Source organism: Blennius ocellaris (genome assembly GCF_963422515.1).
Source record: "Blennius ocellaris genome assembly, chromosome: 5".
NCBI classification, from domain to species: domain Eukaryota; kingdom Metazoa; phylum Chordata; class Actinopteri; order Blenniiformes; family Blenniidae; genus Blennius; species Blennius ocellaris.
This window is the reverse complement of record NC_137654.1, coordinates 1,682,333-1,709,687: the sequence shown is the minus strand read 5'-3', so window position 1 is coordinate 1,709,687 and position 27,355 is coordinate 1,682,333. Positions and strand designations below refer to the sequence as shown.

Sequence of the window (27,355 nt, the reverse complement as noted above, 5' to 3'; positions counted from 1 at the left end):
GAAGATTTCTGTTGACGATCCACTGGAGGGGCTCTGTCAGTTGAGTTGCATAGTGGTTTAGTAGCCGTGGACACACTCCTGGGACTGGAGCCGGCCCTGCACAAAGTCTCCTGACCCAATCCACTGTGAAGGACAGTGGTTGTCGGCCTCCAGGAGAGAATGTTGTAGTCGTGGGGGGGGGGGGGACGCTGAGGGGCTATCTTGAGCCGCTGTTCCACCGCACAGTGCAGGGCAGGTACGGCAAAGCGCACCCAGGACCAACCCTGTTACGCAGTCCCACAACAGAAGGTAGGGTCAAAATGTCGGCGGCGTTGTGAATGACTGAGACGCTCCAGTGAAGAACACAGAAGCGGCTGTTGGCCCTTCAAGTCATTCTCTTGTGACTCAGGTTAAACCTTCTCAAGGTGAACAGCAGCGTCCAGCTCCTGCTGAATCTCCTCCTCCTGTTCCTGAGAGGAGCGACACAACATCGATGTTGTGTCGTGCTGACGTTTTAATAAACCGACATAACAAATCAACCACTGAGCGCAAAGCGGCACATGTAAATAACAATGGAATGTTTACAGCCGCTAAATATTGTGGGCAAGTCGAGAGGAGCGATCGTCACCACCAATCAGCAGAAGGCGGCGCCGTCGCTCCTCCTCACAGACCCGTTGCTCGGCGCCAGGTACCTCAGCAGAAAGGTTGGGGAAAATAGTACCCAGCGGTCGTGGGTTCTTTCTGAACTGCGCCTTTTGTGAGATGGTGGTACGGAAGCATTAGCAGCAGCTGACATCACATGGGGGTGGATGCAGGGGCGGGGTGATCACAGCCCCTCCATCAAATCTGTTGAAAAGCCGATTGAAATTGTTGGCTTTATCCACATCACCATCCATGATGTGGCCATTCAAACTCTAACATCTTTAAAGACCAAAGATGGCAGTACACACAGTGGGGGTGCCGTGGTGCTAGCCCAGTCAGTGATTTGTTTGGTGGTGTATGTTCGTGTTTCTACTCGTCTTATACTTTCTGTTGGGAGAAGTGCACCTACAACACGATCTCCTAAGGATAGGAGAACATAGCTCGGAGACCCGACTCTATAGATCAGTGATTCCCAACCGGGGGTACACGGACCCCTAGGGGTACGCGAGGGTATTGCAGGGGGTACGCAGAAAGATTATAAATTAGCCTACAGTATCCACACACACAAAAAAAAAATTATACTCTATTATATTGTATTATATCATGAATTTTAGTAAGGCCATACGTTTATTTTCCATGAGTAGCAGTTCGTCCACAGTGATTGTAACACTACAATGCACATAACATGAAAAGACTATAAAGTGGCGCGCTTTTAAAAAAAAAGAAAAAAAAAAAGGTTCACGTTCTTGCTGCGGGCGCGCACGATTCGCGAAGCTAGCTAACTGTAGCTGCATACCGACTGTAAACATGGATGCATGGCTAGGCAGGAGTAAACGTCCAGCTACCGCTACTGCTACCGTCGCCTCGGACGCAGGCACAGGGGAGCCCAGTGAAAAAAGGAATTAGGAAAGACTTATGAAAGACAAGCAAGCGCAAGTGTCTCATTAAAAGGTATGTTTTTACACTCACAATAATTGTTTTATTTAAATGAGCAGTTGGATAGATAGAAAGACAAAGGGTTAAATATAAGTACACATTAAGGCGAATAATCACACACGAGAGAGGGGGTACTTTTCACATGGAAACCAGCTCAAGGGGTACACTGGTCAAAAAAGGTTGGGAACCACTGCTATAGATTACCATCCCAGTGGTGAGGAGACGGCGAGAGAAAGCCGAACGGAGGCTGCATGGCCAGCGCACTAGCCAGGCTACGAAGGGAGCCAAACAGACCACCACTCCCCAGCCTGTTCCTGATGAAAGCCAGCTCACTCGCTAACAAGATGGATGGACTGAGGCCACAGGTTGCTACAAACAGTATGAAGAACAGCTGCCTTCTGCTGACCACAGTGACCTGGCTGGACTCGGCTATGGAACTAGCAGGCTACACAGCACAACGGCATGACAGAACAGCGGACTCCAGCAAGAGCAGAGGAGGGGTGCGCTGTGTGTATGTCAACGACAAGTGGTGTACAAATACAGCAAGCACACCAGCCACAGTCACTGCTCCCTGGACCTGGAGTGTGTTGCTGTTAAAGGCAGCCCTTTTGCCATCCGAAGGACTTTACTGTGGTCATGATCACTGCTGTTTACATTCCACATGACTTAGCTGGACTCTTGTATGACAGCATGAGCAGGCAGCAGCGCATTCTGTATATACCGATGCTGTGCACCTCATCACAGGCAACTTTAGTCATGTAGACCTCAATCCCACCATCATGTTAAGTGTGCCAGAAAAGGAGCTATTACACTGGACAAGGGCTACTTGAACATCAAGCTGAGCAACAGCTGGGCCACTACCACACCTGGGTCAGTCCAACCACCGCTCCCTGCATTTTCCCTCCTCAGGGAAGCTGCTCTTACCACCTCTCAAACGGTCAGAACTTGCTCTGATGGGGCCCCTCAGCAGCTGCAGGACTAGTTCACCAGGATCAACTGGGACATTGTTGAACAGCCAGTCCTCAAGGGGTTTTCTGACGGTGTAATATGCTCACATTAAACAGTGTATGGACACTGACGGTGGACTAACGCATCCAGATAGATCCCAATCGATGAATCGGGAGGTCCGGCAGCTGCTGAAGGAGAGGGAAACCTCCTTCAGGTGTGGAGACGAGCGCTCTACAGAATGGGCCGAGCCAACCTGAGATGAAGCCTCAGCAGCAGGAGGGTTGAGGACCACCTGGACAGCAACAACAGCAGGTGGGTGTGGCGGGGAGTCCAGCAGCTCACCAACTGCAGGACGAACCTCTGGGCTGTTGGTGGACCTGGTCTCCTCATATTCCGTGCATGTGGATCAGGCGCAATCAGGGAGTTAGAGTTGGCCTTCACTTGTCAACAGCCCTTAACCTCAGCACCAGCTCCCCACTGGGCTGTGTGCTGAATCCTCGGCTCTACACCCTCTACACCCACCGCTGCACCCCCACTCATCACGGTCACCCCACGGTGGTGGGACTGATCTGGAGGGGAGATGATACTGCCCACAGGGACGAGGTGGAGCGACTGACGGGTTGGTGTGGTGGAACCAATCTGCTGCCAAACACCTCCAAAACCAAGGAGGTCATCATTGACTTCAGGAGGAAAAAAGGGACATAATACCTGTGAACAACTGTGGAGAGGGTGGCAGACTTCCTGGCTGGGGGTTGTCCGCCGCCGGGTGGAACATCTTCATCCTTTAAGCCCTCGTGGCCCACATAAAATAAGGTGGCGGGCCACATTTGGCCCGCAGGCCTTGGGTTTGACATGTCATAAATTAATTAAACATGAGCATGCAATGAAATGCAACTGACAACAGCTTCTTGTTTGGTGACTATGAAGGAAAGTCGCATGGGCTCATGGAGAACATGCAGATGCTCATTCAATTACCCAGCAGACAGTTTTTATTATTCACTAAGTGCTGTACATATTGTTTAACTGTGGAAATGAACTCTTCATGCTATGACGCCACGTCCAACAATGGATCCACAGCATTGGAAGAGGAACATTTTACAGAGTTTTGTTCATATTTTTGTGTCCTTGTTCAAATAAAGGTAGATGTAAATAAATATTAAAAAGACAAATGTAAGGTGATCATCACACTTGTGATGGAGAACTCAAACACTTTTCAATAGGATTCATGTGGTGTTGTAAAGGCTCAAATGTAGTTTGTTTCTTGTGTTTTGTAGAAAAAGCACCAGAGTGATGATAACACGTTCCTCCTGTTTTCTTTTCATAGGAAAAAACTGACACAGTTGCAACACGCGTACACGTGTCTGTTCAAAGACTACGACTCCAAACTGAAGAGTGAGGTAAAACACTTTGCAGTCTTCAGACTCCCCAGTGCCATGAGATCACTTCAGTTTTCATTTGCTCTCTCTCTCTCTCTCTCTCTGTCTCTCAGGGAGGAGATTTGTGCAGCCGCCTGGAGGAGGCGGAGAGGGCGCTGGCCCTGAAGCAGGACCTGATCGATAAGCTGAAGGAGGAAGTTGAACAGCAGAAAGGCTCTCTGGAAACCGTCCCCGTGCTCACCGCTCAGGTACGTAGTGCTCACACACACTGTTTCACCGCAAAACACTCACACATCCCCCAAGTTTCATTTCATCCAGGATCTTCCACTCAAGTATTCATGTCATATTTATTTTTGAATGCTGTAAAATATGAATCAATTGGGAAATGAGTAAAATTGTTGGAATAAAGAAATAAAGTTCAGTGACATTGCAGACCATGATGGGTGTTTTATAGTCCGTGTGGGACTGTTTGCACATCATTTCTGAAATGTGTTGTTTGAATCAGTGTTGCATCAATGTCCATGACTTGTTGTGGACACTTGGACTTCTGCTGTTGGAATCTTCGCTGAAGGCCAATCCAAACGTTCATGTCCACATGTGCACAGTGTGCTTTGGTCCGTGTCACCACACAGTTGTCCTCCACCAGTGCAGGAGGGTCTGCGTTCAGTTTTTGAGAGCACAGACGGTGAGCAGCAGCTGTGAGCCAGAGCGACTGGTGTGTGAGGAGATCCTCCATCTCCGTCTGTACAGGCAGAATGGAAAGGACGGCTCAGAGCTCCTGGAGGGAAACACAAACTACTCTAGGGAAGGACATCGGCGCCACCAGAAGTGGAGATATTTTCAGGATTGTTGTGCAACATTAGTTACACCACACAAAGTTAGTATGGATACAATGGTGTGTAAACCTGTGATCTGTGAACACGCAATGTGGAAAGTATGGAGAGAACTGAGATGTACTGGCATCCTGAGGATCGTTTCTGACATCAGGCTGGACTTTCACTCTGTCCACTACCTTTATTCCTGCAAAAAGGAAAGTTCCCTCCACATACGCCCAAGGTTTCAAGCTTGGTGCTACAAGAGAACAGTGCGACATGTCAGAGGCGGAACACCATTCCATGTAAATACATAGAAAACGTTTTGTACACAGGGGACAGCTATTTTGATGTTAAGATACACCCACACGCATGTGCACACACACACACACACACACGTCAGATGTCAAAGTTGACTGCGTGTTTGCAGGCTGAAATCTACAAGGCAGATTTCTTGGCTGAACGAGAAGCTCGAGAGAAGCTGAACCAGAAGAAGGAGGAACTGCAGGACCAGCTGAACCAGGCCGTGACGGAGATCGACAGGCTGAAACAGGAGGCCACGTCACGGTACACGTCTTCTCTCTCTCTCTCTCTGTGTGTGTGTGTGTGTGTGTGTGTGTGTGTGTTACCGTGGGCTTAAACATGAAGGTTGTACTTTGTTTTGCTCAGCGTCCGTATGGAGCAGATGAAGCTGAGACATCTGGAGGACTTTCCAGCGCGGCCCTCACACATTCCCCAAGGTACACACCAAACCACTGGTTCTCATCCACACAGGTTAAAACCACACCACTGTACTGACGGTACAAAAAGCTCCACGTGCAGGACAAACCGCACTTCAACAAATAACCACGTAAACACATACATACTGTGAACTCCATCAAATGTAGGCAAGTCAATTTAATCCAGATTTCACAATTTTCTCTTCATCGATGAAAAGCAATGCTCAATGTTTGACGGTCACATTCTGTAGCACACAATAATAGTCTTTAATACTTTAGTGGTGAACACGGGTGTGTCTGCAGCGTCTGAGAGGAAACGTGAAATATTCACATTAAAATCATTCTGAAAACTCAAAGATATCAAATAAGGTCAAATGTTGAGAAAATTGTCACAATGTCAATAGTGAAGTCACAATGAATCCACTTTGTTGGCAACACAGTCAGAATAAGAGCAAATCTTTAACCAGTCCAAGTTGGACCGAAGCTGGGTTCCAGCTGAGAGAAGTTCATAACGACGGGCGAAGACCAACCAAACCTCTGACTGATGATACAGCAGACTCACTGGGGCCTGGAGAAAACACACTTCTCTGGAATTAAGGCAGGAAATGATGATGGACCGAAAACACACACACACATTTTCGTCGTAGTCACCCACCAGGGTAGGATCTAGTTTTAGTTTTATGCAGTTTTAATTCAGAATTAATCCATGGAAATCCATTTTTATTTTACTTTGTCTCATTTTCAAGATTCCGACAGTTTTGTAGATATTGTAGATTTTTGTTTATTTTCTGGATATTTGAACAAATGACTTGCAACTTGCAAGAATAAAGCTCCAGTGGAAAGAAGATCCTAACAGCTTAACTGTGGTGCCACACGATACAGGACAGCCAGGGAAAGAGAAAAGGGAAAAAAGTATTTCCTGCAGCTGGACAGTTTGGTCAGCCAACATGGCAACCTGCTGTTTAGCTGTTTGTTAAGTTCAGCTTTACAAAGTAAAGCTAATGACTTTCACCTTCTCAATCAGCCATCAGGTAACGTTTTAAAATGAAACTTCCTGCCCTTGGTGTGGTGCTGCTCCGTCGATCCAGTGCCCCCAGACACGCTGCACATGATGCTCCGGTAAAAACCAGAAGTAAACAAAGCGCCATTAAATACGTTCAAGGTTTTTAAAGCGTTAAACATTTCAAATCACTTAATTCAATTAATGTCATTGTTGACTCCAAAAGCTCCAGGAACCCGTAAACAACACAACGTCACTCCCAGTACATCACACTGGTGTGAAACTACACTCACTGTCAATCACTTTCACCGGTCGTTGTTCAATCAAACACAACATGTGGAAATGACAGGCGATGTTGTTGTTCAATCAAACACAACATGTGGAAATGACAGGCGATGTTGTTGTTCAATCAAACACAACATGTGGAAATGACAGGCGATGTTGTTGTTCAATCAAACACAACATGTGGAAATGACAGGCGATGTTGTTGTTCAATCAAACACAACATGTGGAAATGACAGGCGATGATGTTGTTCAATCAAACACAACATGTGGAAATGACAGGCGATGATGTTGTTCAATCAAACACAACATGTGGAAATGACCGGCGATGTTGTTGTTCAATCAAACACAACATGTGGAAATGACAGGCGATGTTGTTGTTCAATCAAACGCAACATGTGGAAATGACAGGCGATGTTGTTGTTCAATCAAACACAACATGTGGAAATGACAGGCGATGTTGTTGTTCAATCAAACACAACATGTGGAAATGACCGGCGATGTTGTTGTTCAATCAAACACAACATGTGGAAATGACAGGCGATGTTGTTGTTCAATCAAACACAACATGTGGAAATGACAGGTGATGTTGTTGTTCAATCAAACACAACATGTGGAAATGACAGGCGATGTTGTTGTTCAATCAAACACAACATGTGGAAATGACAGGCGATGATGTTGTTCAATCAAACACAACATGTGGAAATGACAGGCGATGTTGTTGTTCAATCAAACACAACATGTGGAAATGACAGGCGATGTTGTTGTTCAATCAAACACAACATGTGGAAATGACAGGCGATGATGTTGTTCAATCAAACACAACATGTGGAAATGACAGGCGATGTTGTTGTTCAATCAAACACAACATGTGGAAATGACAGGCGATGTTGTTGTTCAATCAAACACAACATGTGGAAATGACAGGCGATGTTGTTGTTCAATCAAACACAACATGTGGAAATGACAGGCGATGTTGTTGTTCAATCAAACGCAACATGTGGAAATGACAGGTGATGTTGTTGTTCAATCAAACACAACATGTGGAAATGACAGGCGATGTTGTTGTTCAATCAAACACAACATGTGGAAATGACAGGCGATGATGTTGTTCAATCAAACACAACATGTGGAAATGACCGGCGATGTTGTTGTTCAATCAAACACAACATGTGGAAATGACAGGCGATGTTGTTGTTCAATCAAACACAACATGTGGAAATGACAGGCGATGTTGTTGTTCAATCAAACACAACATGTGGAAATGACCGGCGATGTTGTTGTTCAATCAAACACAACATGTGGAAATGACAGGCGATGTTGTTGTTCAATCAAACACAACATGTGGAAATGACAGGTGATGATCAAGACGACTGCTGTAAAGGAGACGTTCTGCACCTGGTGACCACAAACCATGAAGACGTTCTCCTGGTTCCTGCTCACTTTAGAACCTTGTTAGTGTTTCAGTCCTGGAGGAGCAGGAGGAGGAGGAGAGGGGGAGGAGCAGGAGGAGAAGGAGAGGGGGAGGAGGAGAGGAGGGGAGGGGGAGGAGGAGAGGGGGAGGAGCAGGAGGAGAAGGAGAGGGGGAGGAGGAGGAGGAGAAGGAGAGGGGGAGGAGGAGGAGGAGAGGGGGAGGAGGAGGAGGAGGAGGAGAGGGGGGGGAGGAGGGGAGGAGGAGGAGGGGGAGTAGGAGGAGGAGAGGGGGAGGAGGGGAGGAGGAGGAGAGGGGGAGGAGGAGGAGGGGGAGCAGGAGGAGAGGGGGGGGAGGAGGGGAGGAGGAGAGGGGGAGCAGGGGGAGGAGACGACCAACACAAAATGGAACCTCAATGAGTCTCCCTGGACAGTGTCCAGAGCATGGAGGACATACCAGGAGACATGGACGGGGGGTAGGAGGACATACCAGGACACCAGGAGACATGGAGGACATTCCAGGACACCAGGAGACATGGAGGACATTCCAGGACACCAGAAGACATGGAGGACATACCAGGGGCCTCATTTATAAAACTGTGCGTAGGATTGACGTCAAAATTGGCGTACGCACGAAACACAGAAAGTGCTTACGCACAAAAATATCCTGATTTATAAAACAGTGCGCACGCACGTCCTACGCCGATTTCCCTTTATAAATCACAATCCACTCTAAATGTGGCGCACCTGTGTGCGGGTCAGACCACGCCCATATTTGCCTCTAAATATTCAGAGAAACGCCTCTCATGAATATTGATTCACGACTGACAGCATGCCGAAAGCAGAAAGAAAAGCCAAGAAACACAACTTCACCCAGTGTGAGGTGGAAGTTCTGGTCGGGGAGGTGGAGAAGAGGAAGGCGATATTATTTGGTGGACACAGTGTTGGGTTAGGGTTAGGGTCAGTGTTGGGTTAGGGTTAGGGTCAGTGTTGGGTTAGGGTTAGGGTCAGTGTTGGGTTAGGGTTAGGGTCAGTGTTGGGTTAGGGTTAGGGTCAGTGTTGGGTTAGGGTTAGGGTCAGTGTTGGGTTAGGGTTAGGGTCAGTGTTGGGTTAGGGTTAGGGTCAGTGTTGGGGTCACCAACGCCAAAAAGGCTGTAGAGTGGCAGCATGTGGCGGATGGTGTCAATGCTGTGGCCTCAGAAGGTCGGAGTGTGGCTGAGGGGAAAAAAAGTGGTCCGACATCAAAGTAGACACAAAAAAGCGCCTGGCGTCACACAGGCAGAGCGTCTGTGCCCCGGGCGGGGGAACGGGCCCTCCGGAGCTCACCCCGCTGGAGGAAACACTGGCGGGGGTCATCGGGGAATCCCTCCTGAGTGGAGTGGTGACGGAGGTGGAGGGGGACACCGCCACCTGCCCTCCAGGAGCCCGATGGTGCGCTCCACAATACTATAGATTCTAGGTCCTCTCCTCTGCGCCTTGTGGGTGAGGAAAAGGGGTGAGCAGCCACTGCTTGAGGGTTAGGGTTCTCCACTGTCGCCTGCAAGGTCGTGAACGGGTTAAACACTCCTACAACATTGCAAGTCTCAGGATTTCCACATGAATTCTCCGTACCTAGAAGCCACCCATCACGTACAGCCTCCAGTCTGCGCCCAACACTGCTATATGGGCTCTATGATATAGGATGTTACACTGCATTCATATCAGTGGAAACATAATACTGTTGTCTTACTACTGTCTTAATCATATGTTTCCTGTGTGCACTCCAGGGAGTATGTTTGTTTATTCATTGTAGAAATGTTATTGTTTACTATCCACTTCTTGCAAATAAACTGTCCATATATGAGGTCATATAACTATTTATTTTACACCATCAGTTTCACACAGTTTCTCCCGTTTCTTTCTTCTGCCATCAGTGGCGCAGTTTCTCCTTCCCCCAGTTCTGTGGTACGCCTGGGTCAGAGTTGGGTTAGGGTTAGGGTGACCCAGGGTCAGAGTTGGGTTAGGGTTAGGGTGACCCAGGGTCAGAGTTGGGTTAGGGTTAGGGTGACCCAGGGTCAGAGTTGGGTTAGGGTTAGGGTGACCCAGGGTCAGAGTTGGGTTAGGGTTAGGGTGACCCAGGGTCAGAGTTGGGTTAGGGTTAGGGTGACCCAGGGTCAGAGTTGGGTTAGGGTGACCCAGGGTCAGAGTTGGGCTAGGGTTAGGGTGACCCAGGGTCAGAGTTGGGTTAGGGTTAGGGTGACCCAGGGTCAGAGTTGGGCTAGGGTTAGGGTGACCCAGGGTCAGAGTTGGGTTAGGGTTAGGGTGACCCAGGGTCAGAGTTGGGTTAGGGTTAGGGTGACCCAGGGTCAGAGTTGGGTTAGGGTTAGGGTGACCCAGGGTCAGAGTTGGGTTAGGGTTAGGGTGACCCAGGGTCAGAGTTGGGTTAGGGTTAGGGTGACCCAGGGTCAGAGTTGGGTTAGGGTTAGGGTGACCCAGGGTCAGAGTTGGCGTGGTGGACCGCACATTTTCCCGTCAAGTTCTCTTTTTATAAATCCCACGGTTTGCGTAGAGAGTGGCGTACGCATTCTTTTGTGCGTACGCAACGTTTATAAATGAGGCCCCAGGAGACATGGAGGACATACCAGGACACCAGGAGACATGGAGGGGGGGTAGGAGGACACACCAGGACACCAGGAGACATGGAGGGGGGGTAGGAGGACAACAAGCCAGCAGCAGGACTGCTCCCTCCTCCTTTGTGCAAGAAGGACCAGGAGGAGCTGCAGAAGCTGCAGAACCTCCAGCAGGACACTGATGTGATGTTCCTGCTCAAACTGTCACAAACACACTTCACCAGGGTGCTATGAGGAACCTCGTCCACCAGGGGGAGCTGTTCTTACAGCCCAACACCCTGCAGGGCCATTGGCATTTACCAGAGAACAGCAATATTAGCGTCTCTATCCTCCAGCACCATGGAGAACGTTCTGCTGCAGCACCATGGAGAACGTTCTGCTGTAGCACCATGGAGAACGTTCTGCTGCAGCTACATCCTCCAGCACCATGGAGAACGTTCTGCTGCAGCACCATGGAGAACGTTCTGCTGCAGCAATGTCCTCCAGCACCATGGAGAACGTTCTGCTGCAGCTACATCCTCCAGCACCATGGAGAACGTTCTGCTGCAGCTACATCCTCCAGCACCATGGAGAACGTTCTGCTGCAGCACCATGGAGAACGTTCTGCTGCAGCAATGTCCTCCAGCACCATGGAGAACGTTCTGCTGCAGCTACATCCTCCAGCACCATGGAGAACGTTCTGCTGCAGCTACATCCTCCAGCACCATGGAGAACGTTCTGCTGCAGCTACATCCTCCAGCACAGTGGAGAACGTTCTGCTGCAGCACCATGGAGAACGTTCTGCTGCAGCAACGTCCTCCAGAACCATGGAGAACGTTCTGCTGCAGCAACGTCCTCCAGAACCATGGAGAACGTTCTGCTGCAGCACCATGGAGAACGTTCCACTGCAGCACCACAGAGAACGTTCTGCTGCAGCAATGTCCTCCAGAACCATGGAGAATGTTCTGCTGCAGCACCATAGAGAACGTTCTGCTGCAGCAACATCCTCCAGAACCATGGAGAACGTTCTGCTGCAGCACCATGGAGAACATTCCACTGCAGCTACATCCTCCAGCACCATGGAGAACGTTCTGCTGCAGCACCATGGAGAACGTTCCACTGCAGCACCATGGAGAACGTTATGCTATGGCATCATGGAGAACGTTCTGCTGCAACACCATGGAGAACGTTCCACTGCAGCCCCATGGAGAATGTTCCACTGCAGCTACATCCTCCAGCACCATGGAGAACGTTCCACTGCAGCACCATGGAGAACGTTCCACTGCAGCAACATGGAGAACATTCCACTGCAGCACTATGCAGAACGTTCCACTGCAGCTACATCCTCCAGCATGAGCGGTTTGGGTCAGTAATGGTGGAAGGAGATATTTCTTTGGGCGGCCCACAGTCCCCCATGTTCTAGCCAGAGGAACCCTGACTGCCATCAGGTACCAGGATGGCCCACAGTCCCCCATGTTCTAACCAGAGGAACCCTGACTGCCATCAGGTACCAGGAGGACCCACAGTCCCCCATGTTCTAGCCAGAGGAACCCTGACTGCCATCAGGTACCAGGAGGACCAACAGTCCCCCATGTTCTAGCCAGAGGAACCCTGACTGCCATCAGGTACCAGGATGGCCAACAGTCCCCCATGTTCTAGCCAGAGGAACCCTGACTGCCATCAGGTACCAGGAGGACCCACAGTCCCCCATGTTCTAGCCAGAGGAACCCTGACTGCCATCAGGGACCAGGAGGACCCACAGTCCCCCATGTTCTAGCCAGAGGAACCCTGACTGCCATCAGGTACCAGGATGGCCAACAGTCCCCCATGTTCTAGCCAGAGGAACCCTGACTGCCATCAGGTACCAGGATGGCCCACAGTCCCCCATGTTCTAGCCAGAGGAACCCTGACTGCCATCAGGTACCAGGAGGACCCACAGTCCCCCATGTTCTAGCCAGAGGAACCCTGACTGCCATCAGGTACCAGGAGGACCCACAGTCCCCCATGTTCTAGCCAGAGGAACCCTGACTGCCATCAGGTACCAGGATGGCCCACAGTCCCCCATGTTCTAGCCAGAGGAACCCTGACTGCCATCAGGTACCAGGAGGACCCACAGTCCCCCATGTTCTAGCCAGAGGAACCCTGACTGCCATCAGGTACCAGGAGGACCCACAGTCCCCCATGTTCTAGCCAGAGGAACCCTGACTGCCATCAGGGACCAGGAGGACCCACAGTCCCCCATGTTCTAGCCAGAGGAACCCTGACTGCCATCAGGTACCAGGAGGACCCACAGTCCCCCATGTTCTAGCCAGAGGAACCCTGACTGCCATCAGGTACCAGGAGGACCCACAGTCCCCCATGTTCTAGCCAGAGGAACCCTGACTGCCATCAGGTACCAGGAGGACCCACAGTCCCCCATGTTCTAGCCAGAGGAACCCTGACTGCCATCAGGTACCAGGAGGACCCACAGTCCCCCATGTTCTAGCCAGAGGAACCCTGACTGCCATCAGGTACCAGGAGGACCCACAGTCCCCCATGTTCTAGCCAGAGGAACCCTGACTGCCATCAGGTACCAGGAGGACCCACAGTCCCCCATGTTCTAGCCAGAGGAACCCTGACTGCCATCAGGTACCAGCAGGAGAACCTCAGACCCAGTGTGAGACCAGATGCTGGTGCAGTGGAACCTGGGTTCTGCCAGGCCTCATGTGTTCTTCATGATGAAGGTATTGATGCTCTGGACGAGCCTGTCTGTCCCCCAGACCTCTGTCCAATGGAGGACATGTGGACATGATGTCTGGTTCCGTCCACCAACCACAGACTGTCCAGGAGTTCCTGATACTCTGGTCCCAGTCTGGGAGGCCGTCCCTCAGGAGAACCTCCCCCCATCAGGAGCCCAGGCATGGAGGGAGGTCATACAGGCAGGTGGAGGCCACGCCCACTACTGAGCCTCATTCTGATTGGTCTGGAGGAATTCTACCTGCAATGTGATTCTCCACTTTTATTTTGATAGGATTCCAAATCCAGACCTGCAGGGGAGAATCGTTTACATTGACATTGTTCATTTTTATGTTATTTTGTTCTCAGCACTCTACTATATATTGAATAAAGACAACTGCAATATTTCATTAATTGAGATGTGGGATGTCTTATTTTTGTGTTCCCTTTTATTTATATATATATATTTAAATAATGAGACCGTGGCCCCCTCGTCTCTGCTGGGTTGGGTCCCTCTGCCTCAAACAGCTTATATATATATATATATATATATATATATATATATATATATATATATTTTAAATGTATTTATTTTTTTATTTCCCCTTTCGCTCCTTTTATTATTATTATTATTATTATTATTGTAATTGGTTAGTATATTTGTACATTATGGCTGTAAATCTTGATAAAAGCTGCTCACTTTTTGTCAAAACACAAAATCCCCTGTTCAAATATCTAATTCATACATTTAATAAACAGATGAAACTACTGAGTCTCCAACGCTGCCGTCAACCATCACGCTTGTTTTATCACCCCGAGTGCTCGGGTGCTGCACCCCATGATGTCACTCTCCTCCATGATGTCACTCTCCTCCATGATGTCACTCTCCATGATGTCACTCTCCTCCATGATGTCACTCTTCTCCATGATGTCACTCTTCTCATGATTTCACTGTCCTCCATGATGTCACTCTTCTCCATGATGTCACTCTTCTCATGATTTCACTGTCCTCCATGATGTCACTCTTCTCCATGATGTCACTCTCCTCATGATGTCACTGTCCTCCATGATGTCACTATCCTCATGATGTCACTGTCCTCCATGATGTCACTGTCCTCCATGATGTCACTGTCCTCCATGATGTCACTGTCCTCCATGATGTCACTGTCCTCATGATGTCACTGTCCTCCATGATGTCACTGTCCTCCATGATGTCACTGTCCTCATGATGTCACTGTCCTCCATGATGTCACTGTCCTCCATGATGTCACTATCCTCATGATGTCACTGTCCTCCATGATGTCACTGTCCTCCATGATGTCACTCTCCTCCATGATGTCACTCTCCCCCATGATGTCACTCTCCTCCATGATGTCACTCTCCTCATGTCACTCTCCTCCATGATGTCACTCTCCTCCATGATGTCACTCTCCTCCATGATGTCACTCTCCCCCATGATGTCACTCTCCTCCATGATGTCACTCTCCTCCATGATGTCACTCTCCTCCATGATGTCACTCTCCTCCATGATGTCACTCTTCTCATGATTTCACTGTCCTCCATGATGTCACTCTCCTCCATGATGTCACTCTTCTCATGATGTCACTGTCCTCCATGATGTCACTCTTCTCCATGATGTCACTCTCCTCATGATGTCACTGTCCTCCATGATGTCACTGTCCTCCATGATGTCACTATCCTCATGATGTCACTGTCCTCCATGATGTCACTGTCCTCCATGATGTCACTCTCCTCCATGATGTCACTCTCCTCCATGATGTCACTCTCCCCCATGATGTCACTCTCCTCCATGATGTCACTCTCCTCATGTCACTCTCCTCCATGATGTCACTCTCCTCCATGATGTCACTCTCCCCCATGATGTCACTCTCCATGATGTCACTCTCCTCCATGATGTCACTCTCCCCCATGATGTCACTCTCCTCCATGATGTCACTCTCCTCCATGATGTCACTCTCCTCATGTCAGTCTCCTCCATGATGTCACTGTCCTCCATGATGTCACTCTCCTCATGATGTCACTCTCCTCCATGATGTCACTCTCCTCATGATGTCACTCTCCTCCATGATGTCACTCTCCTCCATGATGTCACTCTCCTCATGATGTCACTCTCCTCCATGATGTCACTGTCCTCCATGATGTCACTCTCCTCATGATGTCACTCTCCTCATGATGTCATTCTTCTCCATGATGTCACTCTCCTCCATGATGTCACTGTCCTCCATGATGTCACTGTCCTCCATGATGTCACTCTCCTCCATGATGTCACTCTCCTCCATGATGTCACTCTTCTCCATGATGTCACTCTCCTCATGATGTCACTCTTCTCCATGATGTCACTCTCCTCCATGATGTCACTCTCCTCATGATGTCACTCTCCTCATGATGTCACTGTCCTCCATGATGTCACTCTCCTCCCTCTCCACTGCCGAAAAGTGGGGTGTTGAGGGAAGGAGATGGTAGAAAAGTGGGGTGTTGAGGGAAGGAGATGGTAGAAAAGTGGGGTGTTGAGGGAAGGAGATGGTAGAAAAGTGGGGTGTTGAGGGAAGGAGATGGTAGAAAAGAGGGGTGTTGAGGGAAGGAGATGGTAGAAAAGAGGGGTGTTGAGGGAAGGAGATGGTAGAAAAGTGGGGTGTTGAGGGAAGGAGATGGTAGAAAAGTGGGGTGTTGAGGGAAGGAGATGGTAGAAAAGTGGGGTGTTGAGGGAAGGAGATGGTAGAAAAGAGGGGTGTTGAGGGAAGGAGATGGTAGAAAAGAGGGGTGTTGAGGGAAGGAGATGGTAGAAAAGTGGGGTGTTGAGGGAAGGAGATGGTAGAAAAGTGGGGTGTTGAGGGAAGGAGATGGTAGAAAAGTGGGGTGTTGAGGGAAGGAGATGGTAGAAAAGTGGGGTGTTGAGGGAAGGAGATGGTAGAAAAGTGGGGTGTTGAGGGAAGGAGATGGTAGAAAAGAGGGGTGTTGAGGGAAGGAGATGGTAGAAAAGAGGGGTGTTGAGGGAAGGAGATGGTAGAAAAGAGGGGTGTTGAGGGCGGAGATGGTAGAAAAGTGGGGTGTTGAGGGAAGGAGATGGTAGAAAAGTGGGGTGTTGAGGGAAGGAGATGGTAGAAAAGTGGGGTGTTGAGGGAAGGAGATGGTAGAAAAGAGGGGTGTTGAGGGAAGGAGATGGTAGAAAAGAGGGGTGTTGAGGGAAGGAGATGGTAGAAAAGTGGGGTGTTGAGGGAAGGAGATGGTAGAAAAGTGGGGTGTTGAGGGAAGGAGATGGTAGAAAAGTGGGGTGTTGAGGGAAGGAGATGGTAGAAAAGAGGGGTGTTGAGGGAAGGAGATGGTAGAAAAGAGGGGTGTTGAGGGAAGGAGATGGTAGAAAAGAGGGGTGTTGAGGGAAGGAGATGGTAGAAAAGTGGGGTGTTGAGGGCGGAGATGGTAGAAAAGTGGGGTGTTGAGGGCGGAGATGGTAGAAAAGTGGGGTGTTGAGGGCGAGAGAGGGACGGTCACCCTTCCAGACGGAGGGTGTTTATGAAGGGAAAGTGCTACAGACAGTTTTATCGGTCATGTTCAGCTGTGGACCAGGAACGTTGGTGGTCAGACTCAACACAAGGTTCTATCACTGAGGCTGCTGAACACCACCTGGACAGGTGGTGTTCAGGAGCCTCAGGTTCTCACACAGGTTCTCACACAGGTTCTCACACAGATGTTGGACCCTGTCATGAAGGTGTGAAACGAAGCGCAGGAAAGGAAAATGTGAAAAAATGAAGTTGGGATTTTGAGATGAAAGTTGTAATGTTGACTTGTTTTCCTCCTCCTCCTCATATCTCTGGCTGTGACCACTAGTATTAAGCTGTTTCCTGTCTGCAGGGTTCACGGGGGCTGGGTTCAACACGGTTCCCCCCGCCTCCTTGTTCCGGAATCAGGGTCTGGTTCCAGCCGGAGATCAAGGAGCAGCCGGAGGTCAGGATCTCCCGGATCTGTGCTGTCCAAAGTGCCAGTACCAAGCTCCAGATATGGACACGCTGCAGATCCACGTCATGGACTGCATACAGTAACCAGAGCAAGAACAGCTACCTCAAGGTTCCTTTATCTAGAACATGTACGTTGTGCTGTGAAGTCTGACAGCCTCTTGCTTTATCAAGCTCACATTAGAGTGGATCTACACCTTCTGTGTTTCAATTAAGAAACTGGTGGAGCAGCCGAGCTTCACCCATTGTTCCACCTCTTCAGTTCTCCACATCCTGCTCCTGGTGTCTGAGCCCCCCCCCCACCACCACCCACCACCACCACCCACCACAGCCCCAATCTCATCAACTATCCAACCCATCAATCAATGGACCTAAAGTGTTGATTCCAGTGCTGGACTTCTCTTCTGTCTCAGAGATCAGATCTCTTGTCCTTGTAAATATGTTGGTGAGCTTTAAGTTCTCAACACAGTATGTTTAGGTTGTGAATGTAAATATCTGCATTGCCCCAAACAAATATTATCACAATGATGTATTGGAGATGGTTTACTCTTGTTGAAAAAAGTAGCCCTTCTCTGAGTTCTGTGCCTGTGTACACTTTTGATTTAGCACCCCCCCCCCCTCCCCCCCCCCCCGTAGCCCCCAGCTTTTTATCTGAAGGTCGGCGCACTGAGCGACCGTCATGTCTGTGTATCCTGCCTGGAATTCAAGCCCATGTGCTTCAAACAATATCAAGCTGTTGGAGATTTACAAAATAAAGCAGTTATATATTGTCGTTTGTGTCTTTTTAAAATAGATCCCGCTCATGAAGAGCATCAATCCAGATCCCGAAATCTGTCACAGAGATAAAATACTCTCATATACAAAATCCTGATGTACAAAGCCAAAGGTCATCTATACAACTGCTGTCGTGGGGAAGTTCATCACAGGTCACATACACACACGCACACACACACACTCACGTTGACACCGAGGGGCAAGTTAGCGTCTCCATTTAATGTGTTGCGACTGGTCGGTGTGGTAGGGAGCTCTTATTGTGGCGGGTCCTTGACACAGGCTCCGCTCTGCAGCGATCCTCCGTCTCCCGTCTCAACAACCACAAACTAAAAGCAAACGAAGACACACACACGGCTCAGAACTCCTGACATGAAAGCGAAACTATTTTAGGAAAGGTGGAGAACGCCAGGCACGTTATCGGGATCGTTACGTTCCGGAACGCGGACGGAAGTGAGTCCAGAGTGGAGCGTGAAGACAATCATGTCACACCGTGACCTGCACCAGGTCTGCAGACCAGTCAGTCTTCATGTGAAGACACAGACAGGACAAGTCCACTGAGTCGCTGTCCTCTGCTGCAGGAAAGCACAGTGGACAGGACAAGTCCACTGAGTCGCTGTCCTCTGCTGCAGGAAAGCACAGTGGACAGGACAAGTCCACTGAGTCGCTGTCCTCTGCTGCAGGAAAGCACTGAAACGGAGATGAAGGGGAAGCGTTTGTTGTTTGGGTTGATTTTAACGGTCCCATCCAGATGTTGAGGCTCACCCAGAAACTACATCCTGCACCACTACTGGTGCAGGGGCTGACCCACTGTCACGATGGCGGGGGGGGGGGGGGGGCAGGGGGGAGATGGCGACCCTCAGGAGGGCCGCGACCCCCGGGTTTGGAACTGTTGGGGGCCACTCAACCTCATGGAAGGGGGAGGGGAGACCACGTTTTGAGAACAAAGAGATCACATGGTCAGAATGGGAAAAGTTCGCCATTCATCCCGGATCACCCCCCGGATCACCCCCCCTCCAAGGTGCAATACTAGAGGCCAACGGCAGGGGGAGCCTGAGAGCTCCCTCACCAGCTGGAAGGTCCAGGGCGGGCCCTCCGTCAGGATTGGTCCACATGACCCAGAGCCGACCGGTAACACGAAACCACAACAAGAGGTATAAAACACCCCCGCCGGGGTGATTTCTGCCTCTCCAATGTTGAAACCTGCGTAAAGACGGACGCATCCGTTTCGCACGGAGACGAAGTGCCACGTGTGCCCGCTGACCGGGCCGGAGTTCCACACCCGGCCGGACGAGCCGAGAACCACCGTGGAACTACTTCTACTTTTCCCTTTTTCCTTTTTTTCTTCTTCACCGGAGTCCGAGTGTGCAGCTGCCAGCGCACCGTCCTCCCGCATGCAGACCTGAAGCCGCTTCTTCTCCCCCTCCTCAAAATAAGCGCTTGATCCTCCTCGGATCATCCTGTGGACTTTTCCTGTCCACAGACCATTTGAGCTTGTTTTCCCTGGGACGCCAGAGAGAAAACAAGCTCCAGCCGGGAAATCAACGCACTTTCCCTGCCGCCGGCAGCACGTTCACCCTCGTCAAACTGAGTAAGGCTTAGAGTCTGGGCAGGCAATGAGAATAACGTGACTGTAATATTGCTGTGTGTTTATTATTGTGTTGAAGTCAGGGACGCCAATCCCTGTTTCAACCAATCTGTGTCTGCGCGTTGGATTTACATCCACGCGAACCTCGCTCTCTCTCTCTCTCTCTCTCCGTCTGAGTCCTATATATATTCTCATTTCTGGACTGGTGTGTACAGCTCCATAGTTACACACCGCGGGACTGTGCAGCTAGACAGATTCTGTCCACTGCCCTTCTCCCTCCCTCCTTTTCATTTTTCCTCTCCTCCTCATAAACCATCGCGTAAAAGCAGCCGCGCGCTGCTGCATGTGCTTCTGTGACCGTGTGTAGTTCACTGTCCCTGGGATTTCTCAGCCGCGAGCCCCCAGGCGCGCTCCGAGCAGGCTCACGAGCCGTGCACGAGCACAGTGACGTCACGCCGTCCAGAAGAGTGCGCCAAGCGCCTCTGGTGGCCGCGTTGGTGATTGCAATCTCTTGAAAGACCGCCACTCTGTGGACAAGTCGAGTCATTGCATTCTCCCTCCGTGCGCCGCCGCGCCCCTAGTGGTCGTTCCGGTTACTACCTCGAACTAGACGCCTGCCGCCATCTAGTGTCCGGTCGAGGTCATTACACCCACACACACTGACCCTCCAACGCCTGCCGCCACCTGGTGGACGTTCGTGGTCATTACATCCCCACTCAGGCTTCCACACACTCACTCATACACACTCTCACACACATACACACACACACACACACACACACACACCCTCTTTCTTTGTACATAGTGTTTGCTGTTTAATAGATTAGATCTTCGTGTTTGATTGTTTATTACTTAATTGTGTTGTTTTAATAAATGATTTATGAATTATTTTTGAATAAATACTTTTTGTTAATAAACGCATTTTAACTGAACTGATCGATTCTTGGTTATCATTGTGTATTTATTGTTGACAATTCACTGGTTTGTAACAGTCTGTGCTCGAATCTCACACCTTCCTTGTTATTTAATATTGTTATATTTACACAGAAATATTAACTTTACTTAAATAACCCTTTTTGACAAACGAGACTGAAATTTGGTATTAGCTATTTCCAGCTTAGCTGGTGGTGCCCCGATTTAATTATTATTTGATAAATAACCAATTTATGCAAATTAATAATTTTTATTAATAAATTATTTTTGATAATTTATTAACTTTTGAGTAATTACTCAATTACTCTAGGAGTTGCTGATGAGTAACTAACCGTTTACTTTATTAGTGATTCCAATTTTTCCTAAATTACTTTCAGTAATCTATTACTTTCAGTAATCCATTACTTACAGTAATTATTTATGCTAATTACCAACCATAAATCCCAACATAATGGTGCCCCGTGTGAGGCTGTTTTAAAACCAGTATTGTCACAATATCTGCATAATTTATCCAGAATTGTCTGTTTAGTTTTACAACCGATAACTTTGTTTTTCTCAGAACTTAGTTTTTCGAAGAACACGTTACAGCACTGCTAAGCAAAGTCAATTGTGTTTGTGAAGTGGTAAAGCCTTCTTTGTCTTGCATTTTCATGCATTCTTTTATTTCTGGCATAGAGATAAATGTACACTAACCCGCTATTGCTCACCCAAGGTGCTAACTCCACCCTGTTAACTTGAGAGAGGTTACAGTTAGAGCAATTAGCAACCCACAGAGTTGTAAGCCACAGGTGTAACCATCACCTGTGCATTAACAACATTTTGGCACTTTTCAAAACACAGCTTTCGCGTGACTCCTACCATGAGTAGTCAGAGACACTGCGTGCTCGGAGCAGAGACTCCTCGGGAGCCACATGACCCAGCCCTGCAGACTGTGGTCGCTGGGCTCCTATGCCTCTCCACACAGGAGAGAAGAAACCTCAACAGCTACAGCTTAGAGACCTGTGAAGCAGAGATCAGGCAGCTGTTAAGCTATGTGAGGAACCCGGTTGGTCAGGTAGAGCTCACCATTCCGGATGTGTTAGGCCACATTGCACTGCTCTACCAGCGCAAGGCCGAGCTGCAAGCTCTCGAAGCTCAAGAGCAGCTCTCCCAGCTGCAACTTTACAGTTCGCAGCTGAGGATTAACCATGCCCAGCTGAAGCTGGAGAACTCCCGCCTGCGACAGGAGATCCAGGCCAGGGACCATCAGGCTCCTTATACGGAACCTATTGAGTTACTAACCCGAACTTCTGCGAAAGAAGTCAAAACAGACGCATCATCTGATGATTCATCAGACGATGAGTCAGGTTATGGCTCTCAGCACAATGAGCCAAACCACATTGGGGTAAAACCTGGTGCAGCTCTCAGCAGAGACGCAGCACACCTCCGCAGTCTGGAAAATGTCCAGTCAGATGGACAAATGACCCCAGTTATGCGCATTCTTGAAGCTGTCCCGTCAGGTGGACAGCCTCCTCCAGGTCTCTACAATCCTGAGGTGGTCCAGTCAGGTGGACCGCCCACCACAGGTGAGTGTAGACTTGGAGCTGTCCCGTCAGGGGGAAAGACTGCATCAAGCTTCCCCGCAGCCATGGCGAGAAGGGGGCTTGACACACAGCCAGGGGGGCGTGGCACAAGACACCTGCCCAGTGTTGTGGGAGTTGACTGCATCCCACTGAACCGACACCCAGTCCCCCCAGCTTTTCACTTTAAGGACCGCAGGGTCCCGGTGTGTTACGACACACATCCATCGGTGCTTAGCCGCACCTCAATGCGCTCTCACAGCTCTTTCACTCCTTTTCAGGAGAATGAAAAGAGTTATTCTGCAGCACCTCACCGTGCTGCCAGCTTTGGTCCTCCACTCACTGGAGACCCTCTTGGTCATCATGACCCTCACTCTCTCCACCGGAGAGAACCAGGGGGGTCCAGCTCAGATGACTCGGACCATTCCGGTCCCCCAAGGGAACGTGGTCTTCGGACCCGCCAACTTGAGTCCCTTGCAGAGGACATAGAGCAGTTCAACCCAAACAACCGGGAGGTTAGTATAGAGGACTACCTCCGGGAGGTTGAACGCTGCCTCCTCGACCTGCCTCATCCTTCGTCACGTGAGAAGCTGAAGCTTCTCTGGAAGACGACGTCCAGGAGCGTCCATGTTTACATGGAATCCCTCCCACCTGCCGTCAGAGACCATTACTCATCCCTCTGTCATGCACTTAGGGAAGAGTATTCTCTGTACAATGATCCTGCCTCTTCAACCTTTGGTGCACTTGCCATTACTCAGAAGGAGGCGGAGCCTCCCAGAGAGTACTATAGGCGCCTTAGGGCCGCCTACTTCCAAGGCCGCAGTGCACCGGGGTTGGATGAAGACCAGACTTTAAAGTCGCTCTTCATTAACAACCTCCACAACAGTGTGCGGTTCGATGTCGCTCTGTTCTGCAGGACCAAAAACCCCACCATGAAAGATCTCCGCAAACACGCGCAGATGGTGTGGGAGCTGCGTCACAGTTCAGGTGAAAACCATGATGGTGACGCAGGCGTCCTGAGAACGCAGGCGACTGGAAACACGAACCTGTCACCTGTAGGTCACGAGGTCCCCTCCCCCACACCTGTTGTGGATGGGGGACCCGTTAGATGTCCACAACCTCGACCACGAGGTGGACAACGGCCCAGAGGTAAGAGATCAGGCAGACCGAGACCTCACCACTCCCAGCGGAGAGGTAAGTCTCACAACCAAGGCCGAGGTCAGACCCAAAACCACTGGGACGCAGACGTCCCACAGTGGATCAAAACCTGCCTCAAGGAGGTGATGCAGGACCTGAACCCGCCTGGTCAGAAGGAACCCGGCTCCCCTGAGGAACCGGACTCCCGGCCCCTGACCGCATGACTAGGCCGGTCGCCTCTCCCCTCCATACACAAAGTTTGCTTTGTTAGGAGGAGGAGGAGGAGATCCAGGAGGTCAAACAGGCCCTCAGAACCAATAGAGGAGCCCCCTTTGACATTCTTGGGTGATCTTGTACGCAATGGCACTGCCAACCGCGTATATACTTCAGTGATGGTAGGGGGTGTAGACACCCTCGCCCTGCTTGATACTGGGTCAGGAATCACCCTCATGGGTTCAGCCACCTTCACGCAGGTTGCTAGAACCATGCGTGCCCTAGGAAAGCCACTTCAGGTGGAAGAGTGTAGCATAAACATCAGAAGCTTCACTCAGGACGTGTCTCCCATCACTAAACGTGTCTGGGTCGACATGACTTTCCAGGACATGTCGGTGACACATCCCATCTATGTCACTGACCTGAACACAGAGGAACTTCTTATTGGTCAGGACCTCTTAAACCGACTGGCCGTGCTGATGGACTGCAACCAATGGCGCCTTTGGTCTCAAGTCACCAGCCCGACTCCCCTTGGCCCTGAACCAGGCCACCAAGTTTTCAACAGCAGAGTCGATGCCATCCAGTCTAGAGGTCCCCTACCAATCCTTGGGTCTCTCCCAGAGTTTGACCCCAGCCAATCCACTTCAAGGCTCCCTGACAGTCAGCATCCGCCGCAGGTGACGAGCCGAGACCCAGTTCAAGCACACCACTCTTTACTCTTGTCACTGAAGGACGTGAGTTCTTCTTTGTACATGAGTACTTCTTTGCACACCCACCACACCGTGGGGGGTGCATACATGGATGTAACTTCGGTTCCGGAGGCACCTTTGGCGCGCTGGTCCGAGAGATCGGCCACCGACGCCGGCCTGCTCAAAGTTCCGAGCCACCGCTCACTTTCAGCATGGTCACTTCAGAACTTAACCAAGGTCCCTGGTTCATGTGCCTCCTTGACTCGCTGTCCAGATCGCGACCCGGTGATCTGTGACACATCTCTTCTGGAGCTGAACAATCGTTCAGCCAACCCGCGGGTCCACAATCTGACACACAGTCAGATTAAAGTGACCGCATTTCCACCTTTAGAGATGTCAACTGACAGTTCATTTCACAATCTTGAACTGATGGTGCCTCTCACTGACAACCTGCTGTCGTCCCTCACCAGTGACGACACGCATGACACCGCTCTCCTCATTCCCACAACCAAAACCATCACCAGCGCTCACCATGTCAACCTCAAACAGGTTCTCCATGGAACAAAACCGAGCACTGAAGGTGACCTGGTTGTGCAGGCTCCGATGACTCAACCAGAGAATACAGACACTTCAGGTAAACAGACCGCGTCTGTACCAGAAGAACCTTATTCAGGTTTCGAGTCAAAGACCGAGCCACACCCTGCTAAAGCTAGCGCTTTACACAGCAGAAACGAGGAGATGCATTCGTTGAGGTCTTCCGCGATTATCACACGATCTTCGCGCGGGTCTCGCACGAAAGGGGGGTCACAGACCTCCCTCTGGCGTGCGTCCCCACTGACCTCGAGGCACCGCCATCTTGTGTACACCAGTACATACTCTTTCTAGCTGTATACGCGGTAAAGCGGTGCTGGACCACGAAGGTGGTCCCCGCTAACCAGTAGCAGCTAGTTTCTTCCTTTGGCAACCGCCAGTTCGCCTGGAACCGGTGCCACTTCGGCTACTTAGACCCACCATCGGTGTCTACCATCCTTCTCCACACCATGATGAGTAACATTGCTGCTCACGGCAACCCTCATCTATGTGGATGACTTCCTCATGCGTCACTGTACCTGTGAGGAACATTTAGCCGAGACACGACACGTCCTTTATCAACTTCTGGTAGCGTGAACCAAACTTGCTCTCAGCATAGTTTGGGATGCCACACCAAAGTTGAATTCATTGGGCTCATAGGTGGCGCTGATGGGACTGAACCCCAGCAGGGAGAGTTCATGCCAGCCAAAACCTCAGAGCCCGACTAACGTGTCATAACTTGGGAGCCTCCATCTTGACACAGCCATTCCAGCTGCTGCCCTCCTTCTGAACCAAGCGTTCAGCCACTGGAGCTTCCCATCTTTGGTCGACTCAGACAGAGGCACACATGCCACACGCAGTGTCATGGTTGCCCTGTACGACATTTTGGTAATGGAGGCCAACCTCCATTCACCATACCACTCCTAGTCATTTTCCCAGGTTGACCGAGTCAACCACAGCACCACCCACATACTCCGGTATGGCAACAGCGGTGGTGCAGATGGAGACGTGAGCCTCCAACGGGTGTTGGTGACCAATCGGTCCACCATACACCACTCCACAGGTTCCACTCCCTCCAAAGAATGACTGGTAGAGAAATGACCTTACACTGCACCTTCTGGACCAGCCAGAAGAGGTCAGTGTTGTCACGGCCTGCACTGCAGAGCCACTCAATCAATTTACTCCCTCGGAGTAAGGTCAACTCCTCCCCTAGCGAGGGGGGAGAACCTCCATTCCAGGAGCATAACAGATTTTAATCAGTAGGGTTTAGTGCCAGCATGCTCAATTCCCATCAGATGCATGTACTAACCCCTGCCACCATCAGAAATCTAACCCTGCCTCCTTAGACAACGTGAGCAGTTACAAAGCTCGAGTTGAACCATTCAGGGAAATATAGTCACTGTAAACTCATATCCAGCTCTGTTAACACCACTTAGCATGCCTTAGACCAGTCAAGTATTGTTTAGGAGAAATAACCCCTGTGTATAGTCAGAAATCTCACACGAGATCGAAGGGAGATTAGCTCCTCCGTTAGCAGCTTCAGTACAGGTAGAACCACCTTACTTAGCTCCACTAACCCGGGTTGAGCAATTTGTCAAGACTAACACCACCACGGTTATACAACCTTCACAGATACATCTGACAGTCTCGGCAGTGCTATTTTAACCTCTGTGAAACCACAGAGCCAAGAGTTGTGATTTCTTCAAAACTTAGCCATTATTAACAGAAATAATGTGTACAGTTTGAAGCCTCTGTAGTGAAAGTTGGGTTTTGGAAGGGAACACACACGTGCACCTCCACACACCACACTTCACTCTCACTCCTCACCGGAGCAGGTGCACCAAAACCCCCAGACGGCTGGTGGCTTTTGGACACTTGCTCACTGGTGCAACCACATCCACAGTTTACAGATCAAACTCCATTCCTTGTATCCGGTACCTCCGCTTTTGTAAACTTGTCCTCGAGCTGCCTACTAACCCATCTCCCTCCTGTTCTTCAACTTTCCTGCCCTTTCCTACCTCTTTCATGTTCACTGGTGATGCACTTGTAAGAAATGAAATGTATGAAGGCTTAGATAGTTAGAACAGGAATAGTAGGTCTGCCCAGACTAGCCTTACCCTGCCCAGACTAGCCTTGCCCTGCTCGGACAATAACCTCATGTATGAACTGTTGGACAGAAATGACCTTGTGTTCCACAGGACATTGGGACATTCACAGACTCATAGACGTTTCGGCCCAGGTTTGCTCCAAAGCCTGAGATCCGCATCCCACTCTTCGGACCAAAGGGGGGATGTTGGGGGCCGCTCAACCTCATGGAAGGGGGAGGGGAGACCACGCTTTGAGAACAAAGGACCACATGCCTACAACTGAAAAAGTCTGCCATTGGTCACGTGATCACCCCCTGGACCCCCCCTTCCAAGGTGCAATACTAGAGGCCAACGGCAGGGGGAGCCTGAGAGCTCCCTCACCAGCTGGAAGGTCCAGGGCGGGCCCTCCGTCAGGATTGGTCCACATGAC

General features: G+C 50.1%; 1 protein-coding gene across 4 annotated transcripts in view; it reads left to right on the top strand.

The window, feature by feature from the left end:
* ikbkg (inhibitor of nuclear factor kappa B kinase regulatory subunit gamma) overlaps positions 1-18,137 on the top strand; it is a 49,523-nt gene extending 31,386 nt beyond the window's left edge. For all 4 annotated transcript variants that reach the window (XM_080496260.1, XM_080496261.1, XM_080496259.1 and 1 more), the window contains 5 exons: positions 3,830-3,902; positions 3,995-4,129; positions 5,124-5,260; positions 5,363-5,433; positions 17,278-18,137. In XM_080496260.1, coding sequence (XP_080352386.1) covers positions 3,830-3,902; positions 3,995-4,129; positions 5,124-5,260; positions 5,363-5,433; positions 17,278-17,465 — 604 coding nt within the window. In that variant the 3' untranslated portion in view covers positions 17,466-18,137. The remainder of the gene's footprint in view (positions 1-3,829; positions 3,903-3,994; positions 4,130-5,123; positions 5,261-5,362; positions 5,434-17,277) is intronic.
* The last annotated feature ends 9,218 nt before the right edge of the window (positions 18,138-27,355 follow it).